The following is a 20,297-nucleotide window of genomic DNA, read 5'->3' as shown; positions in this document are numbered from 1 at the left end:
GCGCGCACTGTTTTCAGTGAGTAAGAACAGCACTCCACGGGTACGAACATTCATATATGCAATATGAAGTCAATGCATATGCTGAGCAATCCGACGGAGACGAGGCGTTGTGACATAGGACGAACACCTACATCACTACCCAGGGATGAGAGCAGTGACCGCCGGCTGGTACTTGAAGTGAAGTACGGGGAGTCAAACTGAACGTGTCGCACATGTTAGTGAGAGATATACTCGGGGACCTGTGAAACAGATACTCACGCCTGAGGAGGATGTAGGTAGGGTGGAAGGTGTGCTGGTGAAACTCGAGAGCCTGGTGTTCGCGAGGCTGGGGAAGACAGTGGATAGCGTGCATCTTCGGGGTTGTCCGTGACAGACATGACGAGGGCACATCACAAGTCCGGTTCTACGAGAAGCACAGGACCGGGAGCCAAGCCGTAGCAACAGAGAGCAGCAGTCGGACATGGCCTGGAAGTCAAGACAGATATAAATCGCGGCCACTTGACGCCTTGCACAGATCCTGAATGCGTGCGACACACGCTTGTAGGAGGTACGAACGACAACGGCCGTGCGTTGTACTCCGAAGTCGAATCCTAGCTTCTCGGTCGTGATCGCACCGCAGTGATCGTGCCCGGGCCGACTTATGACGGTGCGGCCGCGCAGGATGGTAGTGCGGCCGTGCAGGAGACGGAGTGAGACTTCAGGTCCATCTAACCGACGTATACATTGATGGATAGACCAGGAATGTTGACGGAGGCTGCGCCGCGCCGGCCCAGTCTGTTGTACCCAGGGCGCCCCAGTAGTAATGCACGCTTGAAGCCGTTAGATATCAACTCGGTCCAAGCACCGGATTCATGGTGTACGAGCATGAGGTCATTGCGCTGGACCTATGCGTGAGAATGGTGAGTAGGGCGTCAACCTTCACAGGAATCATCGAAGGAATCCCAACATACAAGCAAAGCAGCATTGTCGAGAACAATGGTAGAAACAGGCAGGACGGAGTTGATATGTCAGGGGACGGGGGCACAGTGTCTCCCGAACGCATCTAAAGGCGCTGACATCACTTTGCTGAACTGCTCAAGCCCAGCGTTGATACGCCTCCCCTTCATTATTCTGTCATCCCCGTCAGCCTCTCATACCTCGCTTCAGGCTATAGTATTAGGCATGGTAGGACGTACCGACGCGTAGATGGGAATGGCGACAGCCGGGCAGCGGCCTGGTGTGGGAGCGCAGTCATGTTGTGTCGTTCAGAACAGTGCGTTCAGTGCGTGATGATCTGCCGCGGACTCGTTGGCTTACCACTCTCAAACTCCCGCGAATGATCACCGTATATGATGAGCACCCGCCGGTACGCACTGACAGTGCATACCAGGTGCATACAGTCACTTTCGCTCCGCTCCCGTGTCTGGAATATGCCTCCAAGTCGGCCCGAAGGCGGACAGCTGTCATTGACGTCGATGCTGGTGGCAACTTGAAGCTTGAAGCTTGAAGCTGGAAGGCCCGAGTTGGCACATCTGTGTCGTACATCCCCGACGAACTGCAACTACGTAGCGCGAATAGCATCCTGGTTGTTACTTGATCCTTATCTGCGCCGTGGTCACTATCGCACAAGGTCCGTCAGCTCTCAGAAGCGCAAGAGAGTACAACCAATGGGCGTACGTTCGTTAGCAGAGCGCCAGACCAATGCCGACTCGCGCATAACGACCCTCCTCAGACGACCCACCGACGCCCCGTTCCTCCCAGCATATAAAAGCAGCCCCGCCTCTCCGCTATCTCTCAGTCCTCGACTACACCACACACCAACACACTACCATGTCTGTGAGTAGCGTCCCGAGTCTCCCGCAGCGCGAGAGAGCACGCACATGGCTGACACGGCGGCACGTTCGTTGTACCTTAGGAGAAAGCTTCCTGCGCAAACGTCCAGGCCAACGGCGGCTCTTGCACCTACCCCGCGTGCGGCTGCGCCGAGCCCCCGAAGAGCAAGTAAAGCTCGCCCGCCCCGCGTGCTCTACAGGTGTGTCCTGCTCAACTCTGTAGACCATTGGGGACGCTGACACGGCTGCTTCGAACAGCATGAGAACCTCGGAGCGAGGAGTTCGGGGTTGTTTGTAGACGCGTTTGACGAATAGCATTTGTTCGGAGCTGATCTGACTGTGCTGGCCTGTCCTGTTGAATGCGCGTCGAGCCCGTACTGAATGGCGACGGAGCTTATGTGAGAACGCGTACTGAGAAGAGTGTAACGAATCACATACTGACACGGTCTCCCCCGATGGATGCGGAAAACGCGCAGCGGTTGGCGCGCCGGTAAGGTTTACGTGAGGAGAAGATGGCACCTTGAAAGGGGAAGTGAGTCGGGAGTGGTTGTTCTGGCTGCTATGGCAGTGCTGATTCGCATTGCGCTTTGGTATCAGCCAGTGTGATGTATGCTCCGAGTCGATACTCAAGCTGCGAGGTGGTGAAATCTGATTCCAGGATACTAGAGTGTGCTGTGGGCGATAGTGTATCCAGACCGAGCGGCACGATCCAGGCGCAGGTCTTCATAGTTCATATATCGAGCACGTGGCATATCGAAGACGACAGTTCAATTGCCGGTTGACCGTAGTACGGCGACATCCCTTCGTGTTCCAGAACGAGGCTTCGAGCTCATTTAAGCTGCGCACATACTGCGACAATAACGTTCCTGAGTCACTGCAAGTCGGATCAAGAACACTTACTAACAGGCTAGTGCACCCGGTGCCTTGGTGTCCAGCGGAGTCATCGCGGTGACCACGAGAACTGCTTCCTTTGCAGCGCAGACAGCCTACTCCGAGTCGCCAGCGGAGCCCCAGTGTTGAGGCATCCTGTGAAAGGACTCAGTGTTTTGGTATCATCCGTTACTGGTAGATCAGGCCGAGATACGGTTGACAAGGAAGATCAGCCACGAGGTGGTCGCTGCCTCCACCTCCGAAGCTTCGCTGCGCACGAATAAGGTCCGGACCAACCCTACACAGCGGAGATGTCACGGAAACGTACCTGTGTACTCCTGACGCAGTTCCAGCCGTTCTCAACTAAAGCATCGATCACTATTGGGTGTATGCTGCCCCAATGAGAGCCGGAGCATAACGAGCGCCACGAGGATGTCGCGGTGCATCCTCTGTAGATGCCGTGATACGTCGCGGTATATAATGCCTAGAGACATCGCAGGTTAGTCGTCAGTCCTCGACTACACAAGCCACTTACCCCTCGACCCTCCACAACCCTCGCAAATTACAATGTCTGTGAGTATAGCGCCGCGGTTGTCTGTGAAGCAGGGCGGATACTGAGCGGGCCCGACTGCAGGAAAAGGCCACCTGCGCGAACGTCCAGGCCAACGGCGGCTCCTGCACCTACCCCGCGTGCGGCTGCGCTGAGCCACCAAAGAGCAAGTAGGTGCATAATTGCTCGCTCTGCAGGTACGTGCCTAGCTACATCCGCGAAGTCTGCGGTATGCTGATGAGGGTTTGAGAAACAGCATGGTGCCGGCAATATCGGTTGGGCGGTGACAGGATGAGGCAGACTCAGTTCCGAGTCGTCGGTTGAGTTTGGGTGTTGTAGAGACATAGACGGAATGCATCTGAAAGTTGAAACCGAACTCACTGCCTGCGTGATGAGACCTCGTTGAAAGCACCGTACCATGGATGCAGAGAACAGCGTGGTATGGTTGTCGCTCTGTCCAGACCTAGGTCTCGCTATCGCGGGGTTGCGATTTCGTCAAAGTTGAAGAGACGTCCGAGAGTCCCGAGACCCCGATTTCCTTGAAGTAATACCAGTTCATGAAGTTGCCCTAGCGTATCGTCTCTCGTTGAGACTTAGCATGCGTTGACTAGCTCTGTATGCTATGATAGACCTCGCCGGATTTGACTCGTAGCCTTGACTGAAGGCCCTGCAGCGCGCGAACTCTGGGAGGATCGGGTGTGGCGCCAGACCGGGGATAGCGGCGGCGGTCCAGACCGTGGGCGGGCGCCTAAGCTGGATCTCCGCAGCAGATCGTCCTTCCGAAAAGGGGAGGTTCGCCAGTGGACGTCATCGAAGGCGGGATGGCCTCCTGCTCCACTCCGAACCCTTCTGCTCCAAAATGCGCGTCTCACGCCCACACGGGGCGGCGTCGCGATGGCGGTCTCCAGCCGTCGGGACGCCGGCGAGCGCGGTCGCGAGGGCACCGCTGACGGGGAGACAGACGGAGGACAGAGGCACAGAAGGCTCTCGCGACGCGTCGACGGCAGATGAATTGACGTCACACATTTCTACGCTTCCGGAAGCTGTCTGCGAGCAGGGTGCCTATCAGCCACACCGAGGGTCTGTCCTGCTCGCCTCGGTGTTGCTTCAAGACCGTTCCCAGCCACACTCGTCTCACCTTCCGCCCTCTTCCTCTCCCTCCCCCTCCCTCTCCTCCCTCTCCCGGCCTGGCTCGACCAGCAGGCAGCCATGTCCATCTCAGAACTGCGTCGCGGCACAGGCGACCGCTATCGTCCCATTGCCTCTCTTCCCAGTGCCGCAGGCAGCAGGCTCCAGAGTTTCGTTAGCGTCACCAGCAGCCCATCCTCATCAGGAGTGAGTCACACGCAAACATATGCTGCCTGTGTACTTATTACGCGTCCAGCTCGAGTCTCCCTACTTCAGTCACAGTCGGCCATTATCTCTCGCGTCCCTCGCTCGTGATGTGAGTACTATGTCGCGTCTCGAGACTTCGCTTTCCCGTCCCATGGAATTGCCTTGTGCGCGTTACGAGCGAGCAAGTGGTCGTCGTCGTAGGATGCTCGGTGACATCGAGCCCGCGGTCTCGATGTCTCTGCATGCATGCACTCAAGACATGCTGTGCACGTTTCACATCTCAAAATCACTTCGTTTTCGTACTCTTATGGACCATGAGTGGGACACGACCCTCGGGTGACTACCGCCTCACTCGATGTCGCGCCCCCCATGTCCGCACCGCGAGACGCCCTTGCAGCTCTTTGCGGCTATTTTCGACTTCTTACCACGAGCCCGGGATTCTTCACTCTCGTGACGGTCATATTAGTGCCACTGAATGCCCGCAGCACGAACCTTACTTACCCCTGCCGCAGTTCCCTCTCTCAGCAGATCCAGACCAATGGGGCGCGAACGTCTCACCCGATAACAAGGAAGCCGACGACGACCTCCACCAACCAGACCCCCGTGACAAACCTCGGAGAATAGAACGCGAAGGCCCCATCTTCACATGGCGCGGCTTCGTGAACGTCGGCTTCCTCGTTCTGGTCGTCGGCGCGTTGCTCACCCTCTTGTGAGTTCCGTCGCTATTTCCACCCGCGCGCCCCGTCGGCGATCATCTCCGCTAATGCACGTCCGTCTAGCGCTGGATACCCGATCATTACCCACTTCCGCGACATCCGCATGGGCACCCTCGGCGGGTACAACCTCGGCGGAACGAACGCGTCGGGGCAGGTGCCCACCCTGCCGGGAAACCACGGGCTCATCGACGAGGACACGCCGACGAGCGCGTACCACACGCTGTCGCGGTACGACGGCAAGACGGAGATGACGCTCGTGTTCTCGGACGAGTTCAACACGCCCGGGCGCACGTTCTGGCCGGGCGACGACCCGTACTGGGAGGCGGTCAACCTGCACTACTGGGAGACGAACAACCTCGAGTGGTACCACCCGAACGCGATCCGGACCGCGGACGGCAGTCTGGAGATTACGCTCGAGGAGAAGGCGATCAATAACTTGAACTACCAGGGCGGGATGATCAGCTCGTGGAACAAGTTTTGCTTCACGGGCGGGTATTTCGAGGCGAATGTGAGCCTGCCCGGCTTGAACAACGTCGCGGGGCTCTGGCCGGCCATCTGGACGATGGGCAACCTCGGCAGGGCGGGCTATGGCGCGAGTCTCGATGGCTTGGTACGTACGAGCAAGTCTTGCTTGCCTTGCGCCACTCATCTGTTCTCTTGTATAGTGGCCGTACTCGTACGATTCATGCGACGTCGGTACGGTCGCGAACCAGACCGTCGACGGCAAGCCCATCGCGGCGACGGAGAACGGCGACGCGAGCTACGGGGGTGTGCTTTCGTACCTTCCTGGGCAGCGCCTGTCGAGATGTACGTGCTCGGGCGAGAGCCACCCGGGGCCGAAGCACAGCGACGGGACGTTCGTCGGGCGCGCGGCGCCGGAGATCGACATGTTGGAGGCGCAGGTTGGGGGGACGCCCGCGGTGGGGCAGGTCAGCCAGAGTGCGCAGTGGGCGGTGAGTGCGATGTGCTGCTTGTTCAGTGTGATGGGAGTCTGATGGGCGACGGGCGTACGAAGCCGTTCAACGCGGGATACGAGTGGTTCAACACGAGCGCGAACGAGGTCGTTTATGACACGGCGATCTCGTACCAGAACACGTACACGGGCGGCGTCCTCCAGCAGGCGACGAGCGTCGTGACGGAGACGGATCAGGACTGCTACGAGTACGAGACGGGGTGCTACTCGATCTATGGGGTGGAGTACAAGCCTGGGTTTGACGACGCGGTGAGTGGTGGTGCCGCGCAATTGCGTACGGGTGACGGGAGCTGACGGTTTGGTCACAGTACATAACGTGGATGTCGGATAACAAGCAGGCTTGGACGCTCACCGTCGCTGGCCTCGCGGCGGACTCGAGAGTCGACATCTCCTCACGACCGGTATCACAAGAGCCCATGGTACGTGCCCCTCCTCCCTCCCCCGCACACGCTCACCCCGCGCGCAGTACCTGATCATGAACCTCGGGATGTCGCACAACTTCGGGGACGTCGACCTCGCGGCGATCCCGTTCCCGGTGCACCTGCGCGTGGACTACATCCGGGTGTACCAGCCGAGCGACGCGATCAACATCGGGTGCGACCCGGACGACTTCCCGACCGCGGCGTATATCGCCAGGTATGCGGAGGCGTATGCGAACCCGAACCTGACGACGTGGAAGGACGACTATGCGCAGGAGTGGCCGAAGAACTCGTTTTTGGGCGAGTGTTGAGCGTGCGGGTGCGCGCTGCTCGTGTGCATTGGGAACATCTGCTATGCCCCACGCTCTCTCACTGCGACTGCGACGAGTCCGACGATGCTTCCGATGTCCCGCTTCAGCTGTTCGTGCCTATATGACGAAAATACGCGTGCGCGAAGCGATATCCCTGCCCTGCCCCGATGACCCCCTCTGCCATGATGACCCCAGAAAGCACGGCCCCGTCCGCCCACCACCAGCCACGTCTACCAGCTCTACCGACTACGAGTTCCCTCTCTCGCCTCGTCCCTGCCTTGTATGTGTCCTATCCCTCGCGCCACGCGCGGACCGAATCGTGATCGCCCCGCTTGTATACCACCACCACCTTCATCGTCGCCGACAGGATCGACCATCCACATTTACTACTAGCACTACACATCTCCCCTACCCCCGTACGAAGCCGTAATTTACATGCAGCGCGCGGACTCAGTAGCTTCGTCGGACTCGCTCATTCATTCATTCCACCGTCCATTGTTCCGACTCGGACTCGACTCGAACTCGGACTCTTCTCGCATGTCGCATGTGGTCGTCGCCATTGACAGTGTACGTAGTGTAGCCTGTAGCAGTGAATGTGAGTAGATAAGAGGAGCCTCCTCCGGTGGCGTGGTTGGTTGGTTGGTTGGGGGATGGATGGATGGGATAGGGTGAGTGGGCTTGTTCGGCTGGTTGACTGACCGGTGTGCGAGTCTAGAATGCGTCGGAGAGTGGAGTACGGGCATGGGATGGTTCCGTTGCTGGTCGATCTTCCTACAGGCACTTGGGCCTGGTTCATTATAGGCGGGCCCTGTCAAGCTGTCGACGTCAAGGTACAGGTACAAGTCCGCATGCCCGGGCCCGTCGATAGCTTCAATGGGCGCCAGCGCTAGGTACGTATACGACGTCGGTGAAGACGATTCGCGGAGGCATTCGCGGTCCCCGACAAATGGACGTCTGCCAACCCACGTCGACGTCCGCGGAAGCTGATCGGCACCGCGCCTTGCTGCGCTCCGAGCCTTGTACGATTTGTCTCAGAGCTGTTCACCGCTGGCAGAGGCACGACGTTTGTATGCGGTGCCGCGCCGGGGTGCCTGCTCTCAGACGCTAGATTGGTTGGGGAGTGGATGTTCGATGCTTGGACTGAATAGATAAAGCGGAACGTTCATCCAGCGAACGACATTTTATCCTCTACGCTTCAGAAGGACGCAGAGTGATTTGAACTGTGAGTCGTGCGGTGTCGGTCGGTGTATGATATGCTCACTGATCTTGTCCTAGGAGCATTCATCTCTCTGCGACGCGGAGCGAGTGTTATTGCTGAACCTACCTCATCCCAACATCGGTGCGACGCCTTCAATGCATGTCAGATCGTCTGTTTGCTTACATCGAGACTTCGCAAACGTGGTAGACCATGCCTACCGACGCTTTTGTGGTCTTCACGAACGACTGGCCTCATGACATCACCGTCACGACGGACGAGAACAAGCGCATGGGCGACACCTTCCCCAGTCCTACCGCCGTCCATGCCCACGAGATGGCGCACGCCTACATCAGCGCATCGTGGTGGCCAGGACAGTCGTCGTTCAGGATCATCTTCGGCGAGCGCAGCATCGTGTCGGTCCTGATCGGCCAGGGCCTATACAAGACGGGAGTCGACAGCATCGTTGGCCCGAACACGTACGAGGCCGGAGTTGTTCTCGCCCCGAGGAAGCCGATGTCCAACGGGACGTGCTACAAGTTCTTCTTCTTTTCGGGCCCTAGTATCCTTCCTCCCCTGATCAACAGTGTCATTGAAGCCAACCTCGAGGCGGTGAAGAATTACATCGAGAAGAAGCACGTCACGAAGGCGTTCGGCAACTTCATCCTGACCCTCAGCCGGCTGCAGGTGGACGAACTCGTCTGCACGTACGGGACGATGACTCCCGCGGGCGACCGTCGCTTCAGGGTGAACGTCATTTTGCACTTCACTGGGACCGTCGATGGGACCTTTTCTTGGAAGACGCTCAAGGTCCAAGACTTCAGCTTCTCGACGAAGAAGATGGTCATCCTCTTCCAGGCGACCTTGGACTTCAGTGACCTGTCGAAACCGTCGCTGGTGCTCGATACGCTGCAGGTCTCCATGATGGAATGGAGTCTGTCCGATCGTGCTAAAGCAGGGCTGAGCGCGATCCTCGGGGATATACTCGTCCTTCCTGTGAAAGGCATCTGGGACATCCTAACCACCGCGTACCGGACAGCGGGATTCATCAACACGACCTTCAACGAACGCATCCTGAATGCACTCAACGACACATTCAAGGACGTCATGGCGTCTTCTAAGTTCCCAGCTCCCTTCCCGGTTTCGTCGAATCTGAAGCCGGGTCCTCCTGTTGACTACAGTACGTGGATGTCGGGCGACACCATGCAGGCGAAGACGCTGGACCAGATCATGCTACCTGCAACGCATGATAGCCAGGCGTACACTCTGAGCGACGATCTCTCTCAGTAAAGGTACGGGGACATTGCGTTCCTCTGGAATCTCGATCCAGGCTACGCGCCGCTCAGCGTCGATGTCGCGCCCTGGGCCTCGGAGAAAAAGTATCTCGGCTTCACCCTGTACTCGTACGTGATCTATCGCGTGCGGTATGTCGCGCTCGCACAGCCCGGCGAGCTCCGCCAGCAGCTGAAAGACGGTATCCGTCACTTCGACTTGCGCATCTACCACGACACCCGCGACGGCGAGTTTTACAGCCAGCACGGTCTGCGCGGACCGAAGTTTGCGGAGTTATTGCAAAGCGTCAAGGCCTTCTGCGACGAACACTCGCAGTCGCACGAGCTCATCTTCCTCCGCCTCTCCCACACTGACTTCCCAGATTCCACGCATCCGACCGCCGTCGCTACCATGGTCTCCGACATCCTCGGAGAATATGCCCACGTCCCTCCAAGCGCGGAGAGCTCCAAGCCATTCGATTTCGACCGTTTCGTCGGCACCCGCCTTGGCGAGATCACCGCTGTCGGACCGAGGATCCTCGTGCTCAACGACGATGGATGCATGTATCCGAACCCAGTGCTGAATGCTGGCGGTTTCAAGGACCAGAATACGTACTACAACACGGAGACCCCCGGGGCGATGGACATCGTCTTGAATATCTTGCAGGCGCTCACTGGCGACGAGCAGTTACTGCTGAAGCAGATCTCGGTGCCCAAGAACGAGCAAACTGCCAAGCTCATTGTGGACCACAGCAGTGTCAATGTGTTTGGGATGGACTGGTATAATTCCTTCGGAAGTGCAGGAAAGTGCCCTGTCGAGCTCATCGTGGAACACAACGGCGTAGCGAAGGCGAGTGCGTCTTTGCGGCGCCTAACATGACACTGAACGCGTCTCTCCTCAGCCGTTGGTCGCAAATACGACTAGCTTGACTGCTTCCGAGGTATCTGATGCCTGGCAGCCCGAAGCTTCCAATGCGTTGGAGGCGGAGATCCCCGCCTGGGACGCTAACATTTACACGCAGCAAGGATCCATGGTCAAAGATCTGGTTGGTCACTAAACTATCGGCAAGTTCCCGTGCTGACACAACGACATATCGTAGGCCAACATCGTCAAAACGGTCCCAGGTGATACCTACGTGATACACAGTGCAGACACGTACAACTACTTGATGTTCGACGCACGACTCAATGCCGTGACTTGTTTGACGGAGGCAGACCATCCTACGCGCGTACGTCTATGCTCCGTCGACCACATGTTCATTGCTGATTGGACGACTCGTCCAGTGGACCGCGACAGAGATAGACGATGAAAAGTGGACGTTAAGAACAGACAACGGTCTGTTTTTGGTGGCTTCCTCGCAGAATGCAGAAGACATGCAGCTCTTAGTCGACCACGAAGCATCCGTCTGGGAGCTCGAATTAGACGAGGAGAACGTCAGGCACGTGTTGCACATATCTCACTGTGGGCAAGGCAAGCTAATATGGGCTTGGTTGCAGATTACGGACTCCAGGGACCGATCTCGTCGTTACACATGCCGGACATGCGGAGGGGATTGTAGTCACCCTCACTAGTAGGACGATTGGGCTGGCGCAATTGTGGTGCTTCACCAATGTCGCTGAATGAGTAACACTATGTTGATGCGACTTCAGTACTCAATACTCAGTATGCAGCGACATGTACTCATAATGTGGATCTAAAACACTTAGCGTCGCAGCCATGATCACCTTCTCGGAGTTAACACTTTTTGTGACACCCGTGGTCGTCAATATGCTTCCTACTATTGAGACCAGAGTAACGGGGGACAAGGGCGGCCCTAAATCATTTACCGAACACATCTCACACATTACCAGATCATAAAAGAATGGGAGGTCGGGGTCGATGTGGCGCGAAAAAGCCACGAGAAAGCCACATGGAGCGCACGTTGGCCGCGTGGCAAACCATGTGCGCCCAATCCTTACCACTCTAACGGGCCCGGCGCCTTCCGCTTCCCCGGCGCTTGCGCGGTCCCTGCCCGACGCGTCCCCGACGCGCGCGAAAGGAGCGGCGGGACCTTGAACGGGAAACCCCTTCGGCAAGTCAGGACATTTCAGCGGGTTTCCCGAGGCGTCGCGGCGTGTGTGATGGGCAACGGGCATGATGACGGGAGGTAATGTTGACAGGAAAGCTGCTCTCGGGCGCCCTCCGCTCACCAGTGTATCCTCGCCCGAGGTGTCCCCGGGAAACTTGAGAAACCCATTGGGAAATTTCTTGAGGTGTTCCCGAGGCATCGTGGCGGGTGCGAGGAGGTAAGTACATAACGGGAACCAATATACACACCAGGATATGCCCTCGGGCGCCCTCCGCACTGCAGTTCAAAGGAGTAACATGTAGCATTGAGTACCGGGTACGCCGCCAGCCTGTGGCGGAGCCACAGGCTGGCATGCCAGAGCATCTATTCCAGTAGGTACACAAAGCATTGAATAACGGGTATGCTGCCAGCCTGTGGCGAAGCCGCAGGCTGGCACGCCAAAGCATTTATTACAATAGTTACATGAAGCATTGAATTTTAAAATCGCCTGCAAGACCCGTGGCTTTGCCACGGGTCGGCAATGCCCAAGAATATAACCTTCATAGTAACACAAAGCACAGAATGAAAGAACTGCCGCCAGACCTGAGGCGAAGCCCAGGTCTGGCATTGCATAAGTATGAAATCTTAAAAGTTACATGAAGCATAGAATGAAAAAATCGCCCCGTAAACCCGTGGCGAAGCCACGGGTTTGCGATGCTCGTGACACAAAATGTAGGGGAGGGTAACAAGTACATGTCGTGGTGGAACGGAGTATGCCGTAACTGAAAAGTATGTGATACTATGGATCAATTCCGTATTGGTCTGCAAGCATTAATGGGGTAGTGGTAACCTGGGTCGTTGCCATCGACCCGCCAGGGGTTCGATTCCCCTTTAATGCAGTCGGTCTCGTTTTTTGCTAACTTGAACCAAGTCATTGACAGCGAATTGAGTCACCTACTTATCTAGGAGGGACGCTCGAAAGCCAGAAATAGTGAAACAGCGAGAAGGACAGAAGACATTGCGAGGGGGACATGGATTCAGAGAAGTACAGCTAGTACTACCACCCAGTGACGGCGTCGATGGCCATCTTCTTATACCGCACGATGAGCTTCGCTTCGGCCCGTGACGTTTTGCTACAGACGGTGAGACTGCTCATCAGGTTCGTTGGACTGCAGTACGTACCCAATTCGGAGTGAAGGAAGTTGGGATCGATATCATGGCGAATGATGGCGTATTGTGGCAGTTGCGAGTTCGCGGTTGGCCTCGAAAGCTGGGTGACGCTTGAACGCAATAGATTTAGCATGGACAACGAAAAGCAACGCACACATTCCGTTCAGGACGAGATTCACTGCTGAATCTGGTTTGGAGAGAATAGTGAGATCTGGATCTGGCGAATACATCTTAGCCGATCGCCTCAAGATCGCCTTGTCCATGTACTTCCAATTAACTAGTATGTTCGACGACCTACAGTCATAGGCCTACACCGGGCTGCACTGGCCACCACATGTATATCTGACAGAAATTCACGCCTTCCATGCTGGTCCCAAGAGTCAGTTCCACTCAGGAGTCGAAGAGCAGAACTGCGCAAGAGCACGAGAAACGACTCAGATATGACGATCTAATGTCCCGTCGCCGCCATGCCGGCCCCCGGTGTATCGGAGCGCCATATATACTGCACAACCCGCGCAGTCATCGCCTCTCTTCCCACCTTGACCCGTCTTTGGACCGGTCATTCACGCAACAGGAGCAAGGGCAGCCATGAAGGGCGATGTGGAGAAGGTCGCTTTGCTTCCCACCACTCTCGAACAGGAGGTGCGCGCGGTCGACGCGCTCAAGGAACGCCCCTCAACCCTGAGGCGGTTCTCGCGATGGTTCCTCAAGCAGGTGCTGCTGTTCTACGCATTCGTGACGCTGTATGTCGTCGCGAAGCGGACTTTCCTGAAGCATGATTTCGCTCCACGCGGAGAGAAGGCCGGCATGTGGGCGTTGAAGGCGTTTGGCCCTCATAGTAAGTCCAGTGTTCACAACGCGGAACTTGACACAGAGGAGTTGTTCCTGTGAGTGATCTACCATATACACACTGCATCTTCCGTGGCTCATACCCCTTGTTTGTCCCTCGTAGGTCCGTCCCTAGCACGGACAGTGCCATCGCCTCCTCACGCAAATGGGCTACCCACCCTCACCTCGCCGGCTCTTCTGAAGACTTTGAAGACGCGAAGGACATCCTCGCGCTCTTCCAAGAACACTTCGACATCCCCAAGTCTCCCATCACACCCGTCTTCCCCGCCGGCTCGCCCTTCTCGCGCGCGGCGACCCTGGGCATCAACAAGCTCCACGGGCCGGCCGCTTGGATCGACAAGTACTACCCCGTTATGAACACGCCTGTGAACCACAGTCTCTCAGTACTTGGCGAGGACGGGGAGGCTGTCTGGGAGGCGGACCTCGAGGAGGATGGCGACCCTGCGGACCCCGAGGCGTCGAAGTACAGGACGTCGGTTCTCGCGTGGCATGGCCTGAGCAAGGACGGTGAGGTGGAGGGCGAGCTCATCTATGCGAACTACGGCAGGAAAGAGGACTACGACGCGATCGTAGCTGCCGGTGGTGACCTCACGGGCAAGATCGTCCTCGCGCGGTACGGCGCGATCTTCCGCGGCGTCAAGATACAACTTGCGCAGGAGTATGGCGCCGTCGGCGTGCTCATCTACTCCGACACCCGCGACGACGGCTCCGTAACCGTGGAGAACGGCTTCGAGGCGTACCCTGCCGGGCCCGCGCGCAACCCGACCTCTGTTCAGCGCGGTAGTGTGCAGTTCATCTCCTCCTACCCCGGCGACCCGACTACACCAGGCAAGCCGGCGTATCCCGATGCGGAGCGAACGGAGGGGGCAAATATCCCCAAAATTCCAAGCTTGCCGATCTCGTGGGCGAACGCGCAGACGCTGCTGAAGGAGTTGGGGGATAGTCTGGACGAAGCTAGGACGGTGAATGGGAGATCGAGCGTCCGGAAAGTAAAGTTGGTCAACCATGGTGCGTGCCCGGTGCATATTCAGACGTGGCGACTCGGATACTCATGATTTGTATTAGTTGACGACAGAGTGATCCCTATCTACAACACGATGGCCGCTATCCCGGGACACATCCGCAGCGAGACGGTCGTCCTTGGCTGCCACCGAGATGCCTGGGTTATGGGCGCAGTTGACCCGGTCTCTGGCACAGTCTCCCTGCACGAGATCATCCGCGGCTTCGGCGAACTCCTCAAGAACGGCTGGAAGCCCCTCCGTAACATTGTCATCGCGAGCTGGGATGCTGAGGAGGTATGCATAGACAAAGTGTTTCAATATGTACGTGCTTACATGGGGTGTGCAGTACGGCCTCATTGGTAGCACTGAGTGGGCGGAAGACTTCCCTGATTGGATCCAGAGCAATGTCGTTGCATATCTTAACGTCGGTACGTACAGGATTCAAGCGTCCTGCAGCCGCACATCTAACTATCTCATCTGCAGATGTGTCCGTCAGCGGCTCCGCCTGGGGTGCAAGCGGCTCTCCCTCACTCGCCCACCTCATTCGCGCCGCCGCCCAGGACGTCCCGCACCCCACCGTTGCCGGCAAATCCCTGTGGGACTCCCGTGATGACGAAGGTCCATTCCTCGGCGCAGGCCTCGTCGACGCCGAGACGCTTGCCATATACGAGGCCGCGAAGAAGGCTAGGCTCGGGCCCAGTGACACCGGCGTTGGCCAGCTTGGCTCTGGCAGCGACTTCACGCCGTTCCTGCAGCGGCTAGGCATCGCGAGCATGGACCAGGGCTTTGGGCAAACTCTGGGTGACGCCCCTTACCACTATCACTCGATCTACGACTCGGAGAGGTGGATAGAGCTGTATGCCGACCCTGGGTTCCATCGCCATGTTGCGGTGGCGAAGCACATGGGCCTCACGGCGATTCGCTTGATCGACTCGATCATTCTCCCGCTGAACACGACGCAGTACGCGTTCGAACTGGATGTCTACCTTGACGAGTACGTGTTCATGCTGTGATGCATTGACCAGGCTGCTGACACGCCCTCTGCAGCGTCGAGGAGATCGCTGCGTCGCTGCACCTCGACACCTCCCCCAACTTCTCCGGCCTCCGCAGCTCGATCGAGAGCCTCGAGTCTGCCGCGCTCGCGCTCGCGGACGAGCTCGTCGCTGCTGAGAAAGAGTTCAAGGACGCGCTCGCCGCCTTGCCCAAGCCCGGCAAGAAGGGCCACTGCAAACACGCCCACGGGCACCTCCCAGAGTGGCTCCGCAAAATCCTGCATAAGATTCGGAAGCACTGGAAGCACACGCCCGGGAAGAAGGAGAAGAAGGCCCTGGAGCGCTTCGTGCGTGCGGCGAAGCGCGTGCAGGACGGCAACGCGAAGCTGCGGCTGTTCGAGCAGGGCTTCATCTCGGAGGAGGGCATTGCGGAGAGGGAGTGGTACAGGCACTTAGTTGTGGCTCCCGGGAAGTTCCTTGGTACGTGTTCATGCTTCATGTGGCGGTGTGTCATGGGGAGCTGATGGTCGGTGTGTAGGGTATGGCGCAACAACGTTGCCTGCTGTGACGGAGGCATTGACTATTGAGAAGAACAGCACCTTGGCTGAAATTGAGGCCAGGAGGGTCTCGGACCTCCTTGATAGCTTGTCGCAGACTATCGCCGTGTAAAAGTAGTGCGCTCTTGAATGGCATCTGGAACATCTCGTTGTAACTTATGTTGTTGGGGTGGCCCATTCGAGGGCCCGGGCTACCAGTGCTGTGGCGATTCAACTCCAATGTGCCCGAGAATTGCACCTCCAGCATTCCGTTATGTCGGCGAATGGGACACTAGAAGTGACAACCTTACGGCACGGCTGAGGCTAATGCGCCAAACTTGTCACGATGTCCATACACTTGGACGGCTGGCCCCAGCTGGGTTTTCTCACATACAACTGGGCAATCCTCTACTATGCTCTACCATTCTCGAAGTGGGGGCTGGCACGGTCTTAGGACTGACGGGCTCAAGGGGCCCGACGCAAGCCTTCAATATATGTATCAGTGTTCGGACTGCAAGATGATGCGACGGTACTACATACCTGGTCCGCTGAGCCTGTCCGCGCTGAGCCACCGGAATTCCACTGAAAGTCACTCAAAGACTGACGGCCACCTAGGTCATGGGACATCAGGCGTTCCCGGAACCTGGCGCGCAAGTTCAAGGTTCGCAGGATACCGAGGGTATAGAGCTTCGCTGTGAGTAGGATGAAGAACAGGTCGAGGTGCCTGACTTTGGTAAGCTGCATAGCCATTCGTCGTAGGTAAGACCGCCGGTTGTTAATGTATATTGAAGCTATGGATGCTTGCCTCCTTGCTACAGTAGAAAGCTGCGGCAATGATGGCGCAAGCCGTAGGCAATGACGCGGTTTCCCAGGTGGCGTTAATGATGGTTTGGACGACCTTATCTGTCTGGCTGACGCCAGTTCTGCTTTTGTAGAGACACCATGACACTGTAGTGTGGTTTACAATCAGCCATGCTTGTTTTACGAGCGATATCGCAGCGCAACTCACATATGCCAGTCAAGCCTAGCGACAGCAGGAGAGATCCGAATACCCATAATGGAAAGCACCAATGGCCTGCCCGCAGCGGCTAAGTTATCCCAGGAGTAGTCAAGCTGATCAAGACCAACTTGCCTGCACAAAACAAGACAACGACTTACGTCGGCATATCCACTGTCGGCACCAATGGTTGTCTCGATCCGAACCGCCTGCTGCACTGTCAGCGAAATACGGCATCTGCTTAATGCTCAGTATCATTACCAGAATCACGTTCGCGACAAGCGTAACAAGTACGAGAGTTGCTAATGGGAATAGTACCCATTTGTTCCGGTCTGTGATCTGCCAGCACAACTAGTAAAAGTCTTTCTTCAACGACCATCAAAGCTCGCACCTTCCAACACCTCCGAACGAGGAACACCTCACACCAGGTGCATATGATCCCATTCAGAAGGAATTCAGACCAATGCAATGGGCTTAAGTACTAAGATACGATTCAGCTCAGTCCTTAACTCATAATGATCCATAGCATACCCAGTGCCGGCGGTCAATGACTTCATGCCAGACTTTATACGTTTCGAGACTTGTCTGCAGTCTGCCATGACAAGACAGATGTCTTAGTCGACATCGAATTTCATTGCAAGAGTGGGACTTACATCGAAAGCAAAATCAATGCGACGACGTATATTCGCATTGCGATGCAATCGTTGTGGTCCTCTTGCGAACCCGAAAACTTTATGCCCTGCATGGTAGGAAATGTCAGCCACTCCATGCTTATAGTCACTCTCCAGCTGCGTTGGTGAGACTCGCCTGTGACAAGACAACCCCTTCCCTCCGATTCGTCATATAGGGTCTCTCCAATGACCGTTCGCTAATCACTCACCTTGCAAGAGATACTGGAGAAGTGCTTGGAAAAGTATTGGACCTGAGGTGCCAGTATCCGGCGGTCCAGCGTCGTTGCTGCTGACACTCATGACGGACAAGAGGCATGGGCTGAGCATACGCTCACCGCGGTCGACCCAAATACCGATTTAGATCCAGACCTATGGTACGAACCGGAATACAACCAGTTATAGCACAACCGCCCACGCCGCTAGACTTACTCGAAATGAGACAAGTAGTGTGTCATTTCGAATACGGCCGTAGTGCTAGCTCCCGCACCACACGTACAATGACGTTTGCAACGAAACGATCAGTTGCGCAGAACTCACCGAGTCATGAGGACGTCACGGGTCAAAACACACGGAGTGAGAAGGTAACAATCGCACCTCCTCGTTGACAATTTGAACACCGTCGGACTCGCGCGTAAGAATTTGGCAACCCTGCAACAAAACCCACACGCAAGATCTATTCGTCATCATCAGATTCTTGGTCTTCCATACATCTCTGCAGGAGGAACAGCCATCCCTTCGGGTGCTCTTCTTGACAATGGCGTGCGAGGTCTTCCGTACTAGCTTCGGCGGGGAACGCTTCGGGGACTTTGTTGGAGAGGCCCCTGGCATAACGCAATCTGGAGGATTCATTCATCAGTGACCCCATTGATGTATTCGAAGGTGCGGGAGTGATGAATGCGAAAGACGAAGAACGAGAACGTACTGGCACATCCGACACCAGCGATTCCCGTCGCCAACATTGCGCTCCTGCTCGCCCTCTGCTTCGTCCCCATTCTCGTTGTCCACGAAATTTTCGTCGATACACTGTTGGATAACCTCCGTACTCGGATTGAGAGCCGCCTGTGACGGTTGTTGTATTTCTGCTACAGGCAGTGAGGCTGATGGCACCCCGGCTGTTGACTCGGGATGCGCAAGCGTTTGTATCCCTTCAATCGGTTGATGCTGCATGGATGGTGCGCTCTGTAAAGCTTGCGATTCGTGTTGAACGTCGTCCATGGGTGCGTGTCGCGACGCTTCTTGTCTAGGGGAGTACATTTGTATGTCCCCAATTGTTGATGCCGGCGGGTCCCCATTCGGCTGAGTGCTTCCTCCAGTCCGCGTCACCAGGGGCGCCTGACTGTTTGCCAGCTGGACTTCCGCAAATGTGCTCTGCGGTTGCGGGGTGGACGGACCCGCGACTTTGATCGCTTCGGTCGCATTGGTGACAGGTTCCGAAGCAAGTCGTGGCCTCTTCGCTGCTCGTGGGCCTTCTGCCGAGTCCGGTTCGTCCGTAAGGTCTATAACAGCTTTGTGCTTCTGCATGCCCGCCGTCGGCGCGATGTTCGGGCGCGGCGAGCTCGATGTGCTCGCGTTATGTGCCTGTAAACGCTGCACTTCGCGAGGGTCGTGGCCGATGGCGGGTGTCGTTGGCCCGCCGGAGACTCTGCGGCCATTCATTGAGGGCTGCGCGAACGGGAAGTACGCGTGAGGACTTGGGTAGGCAGCAGGAACTCCAGAAGACTGTCGACGGGCTTGATGAACGGGCGCAGCCTGTGTCGACGTCGGAGCGAACGCCGTGTTTATTGGGGGCAGCTGAGAGTGGCGGAGCCTTTGCGCCTGCCCGGGGTGATGGCCTAGGGAAGAGAGTGCTTGAGTGAGGCTGCGCGGACATGAGAGTGGCGATAGTAATTCACCCAGTGCAACACCAGACTGCGGCATCATTCTTGAGCTTGACGCGCTCGGCACATGATTCTCAACCTCGTACGGGATCCCTTTTGACTGTAGTATCTGGGAGAGGCGGTTCACCTCCGTTCGCAGGGTAATGGCTTCATGTGTCCTACGCCATGCCATATCGCCACTTCAGTCGAACGCAATGGTGACATGACAAGACTCACGCGTGTTCATGCTGCCTCAGTAGCTCCCGCCTACTCATCTCTATCTCCTGTATCCGACCTTGAAGATCGTGTATGATCGCGTTGGGGCCCCCGTTCTGCGCGATGGACGTGAGCCGCTGGTTCTGCATGCCGATTAGCTGAGCGAGCCTCCTGTTGTCTGCGAAGAGGCGTGCATTTTCCTCGCGGAGACGCGTGTTCCATTCGTGTATGGTATGAAGCTGCACGAGATAGTCGGGATGGTAGCCCAACTCCGCGAAGCCACCGTTGAGGGTGCCGGCCAGCATCCCTATGATTCTCGTACGGAGGTCCTCATTAGAATCGCTATGTTTAAGATGAGCCGGGATGTCAGAGTCAAACCTTTGGGAGTCATACGTGCATGCGCTGAAGCACTCACGTTGAAGACGATGCAGTCAGATTGATAGGCGTGCTGCCTGAAGGATCCGCGGCGTTTGCGATGTTCTGATCGGCATCCATGGCAAGCAGTTTTCC

At 56.8% G+C, this 20,297-nt stretch overlaps 6 protein-coding genes and 1 non-coding gene across 7 annotated transcripts; 4 read left to right on the top strand and 3 right to left on the bottom strand.

Moving 5' to 3' along the window:
* Positions 1 to 4,679: 4,679 nt before the first annotated feature.
* On the top strand, positions 4,680 to 7,069 carry C8Q71DRAFT_172550 (glycoside hydrolase family 16 protein). The gene is made up of 6 exons (XM_047916750.1): positions 4,680 to 5,275; positions 5,346 to 5,892; positions 5,948 to 6,235; positions 6,298 to 6,504; positions 6,564 to 6,674; positions 6,722 to 7,069. The coding sequence occupies exons 1-6, from the start codon at positions 4,809 to 4,811 to the stop codon at positions 6,983 to 6,985; spliced, it is 1,884 nt and encodes a 627-aa protein (XP_047776459.1). The 5' UTR covers positions 4,680 to 4,808; the 3' UTR covers positions 6,986 to 7,069.
* Positions 7,070 to 8,393: 1,324 nt separating this feature from the next.
* On the top strand, positions 8,394 to 11,171 carry C8Q71DRAFT_909303 (PLC-like phosphodiesterase; the record flags this gene model as incomplete). The annotated part of the gene is made up of 6 exons (XM_047929035.1): positions 8,394 to 9,466; positions 9,527 to 10,292; positions 10,354 to 10,497; positions 10,552 to 10,680; positions 10,736 to 10,890; positions 10,949 to 11,171. 6 exons carry the CDS (start codon positions 8,394 to 8,396, stop codon positions 11,073 to 11,075), a joined length of 2,394 nt encoding a protein of 797 aa, XP_047776458.1. The 3' UTR covers positions 11,076 to 11,171.
* A 567-nt stretch (positions 11,172 to 11,738) lies between these two features.
* On the bottom strand, positions 11,739 to 12,187 carry C8Q71DRAFT_172453 (uncharacterized protein). Its single transcript, XM_047916749.1, has one exon. It carries the CDS (start codon positions 12,125 to 12,127, stop codon positions 11,804 to 11,806), a length of 324 nt encoding a protein of 107 aa, XP_047776457.1. The 5' UTR covers positions 12,128 to 12,187; the 3' UTR covers positions 11,739 to 11,803.
* A 140-nt stretch (positions 12,188 to 12,327) lies between these two features.
* Positions 12,328 to 12,398, top strand: C8Q71DRAFT_t110. The gene has a single exon. It is a non-coding gene; the product is annotated as a tRNA-Gly (tRNA).
* A 1,224-nt stretch (positions 12,399 to 13,622) lies between these two features.
* C8Q71DRAFT_712104 (Zn-dependent exopeptidase) lies at positions 13,623 to 16,180 on the top strand (the record flags this gene model as incomplete). Its single annotated transcript, XM_047920835.1, has 6 exons — positions 13,623 to 14,526; positions 14,584 to 14,813; positions 14,866 to 14,947; positions 15,003 to 15,513; positions 15,567 to 15,991; positions 16,050 to 16,180. Coding segments are annotated over 6 exons (2,283 nt in total), but the record flags the coding sequence as incomplete, so codon positions are not given.
* Positions 16,181 to 16,358: 178 nt separating this feature from the next.
* C8Q71DRAFT_172399 (uncharacterized protein) lies at positions 16,359 to 18,245 on the bottom strand. Its single transcript, XM_047916748.1, has 12 exons — positions 18,145 to 18,245; positions 17,925 to 18,084; positions 17,852 to 17,868; positions 17,698 to 17,783; positions 17,576 to 17,636; positions 17,468 to 17,525; positions 17,306 to 17,346; positions 17,206 to 17,253; positions 17,057 to 17,135; positions 16,853 to 16,995; positions 16,588 to 16,785; positions 16,359 to 16,532 (listed from the first exon to the last, which is right to left on the bottom strand). The coding sequence occupies exons 2-12, from the start codon at positions 18,040 to 18,042 to the stop codon at positions 16,434 to 16,436; spliced, it is 948 nt and encodes a 315-aa protein (XP_047776455.1). The 5' UTR covers positions 18,043 to 18,084; positions 18,145 to 18,245; the 3' UTR covers positions 16,359 to 16,433.
* A 143-nt stretch (positions 18,246 to 18,388) lies between these two features.
* C8Q71DRAFT_860015 (uncharacterized protein) lies at positions 18,389 to 20,282 on the bottom strand (the record flags this gene model as incomplete). The annotated part of the gene is made up of 5 exons (XM_047927734.1): positions 18,389 to 18,536; positions 18,653 to 19,547; positions 19,608 to 19,750; positions 19,809 to 20,129; positions 20,203 to 20,282. 5 exons carry the CDS (start codon positions 20,280 to 20,282, stop codon positions 18,389 to 18,391), a joined length of 1,587 nt encoding a protein of 528 aa, XP_047776454.1.
* Positions 20,283 to 20,297: the final 15 nt, after the last annotated feature.

The sequence above is a fragment of the Rhodofomes roseus genome (assembly GCF_022264815.1).
Source record: "Rhodofomes roseus strain CIRM-BRFM 1785 chromosome Unknown C8Q71scaffold_17, whole genome shotgun sequence".
NCBI classification, from domain to species: Eukaryota; Fungi; Basidiomycota; class Agaricomycetes; order Polyporales; family Fomitopsidaceae; genus Rhodofomes; species Rhodofomes roseus.
This window is presented reverse-complemented; position numbering and strand designations above follow the sequence as displayed.

What these genes read in the sequence shown, in the direction of transcription:
- C8Q71DRAFT_172550 (XM_047916750.1), top strand. Translation starts at nt 4,809, where the DNA reads ATGCATGCACTCAAGACATGCTGTGCACGTTTCACATCTCAAAATCAC. An exon ending in GGCGCGTTGCTCACCCTCTT is followed by an intron (nt 5,276 to 5,345) that starts GTGAGTTCCGTC and finishes ACGTCCGTCTAG; the next exon opens with CGCTGGATACCCGATCATTA. An exon ending in GCGCGAGTCTCGATGGCTTG is followed by an intron (nt 5,893 to 5,947) that starts GTACGTACGAGC and finishes TCTCTTGTATAG; the next exon opens with TGGCCGTACTCGTACGATTC.
- C8Q71DRAFT_172453 (XM_047916749.1), bottom strand. Translation starts at nt 12,127, where the DNA reads ATGCCAGACCTGGGCTTCGCCTCAGGTCTGGCGGCAGTTCTTTCATTC.
- C8Q71DRAFT_172399 (XM_047916748.1), bottom strand. Translation starts at nt 18,042, where the DNA reads ATGCTCAGCCCATGCCTCTTGTCCGTCATGAGTGTCAGCAGCAACGAC. An exon ending in CCGACAGTGGATATGCCGAC is followed by an intron (nt 17,136 to 17,205) that starts GTAAGTCGTTGT and finishes GGGATAACTTAG; the next exon opens with CCGCTGCGGGCAGGCCATTG. An exon ending in CTTTCTACTGTAGCAAGGAG is followed by an intron (nt 16,786 to 16,852) that starts GCAAGCATCCAT and finishes ATGGCTATGCAG; the next exon opens with CTTACCAAAGTCAGGCACCT.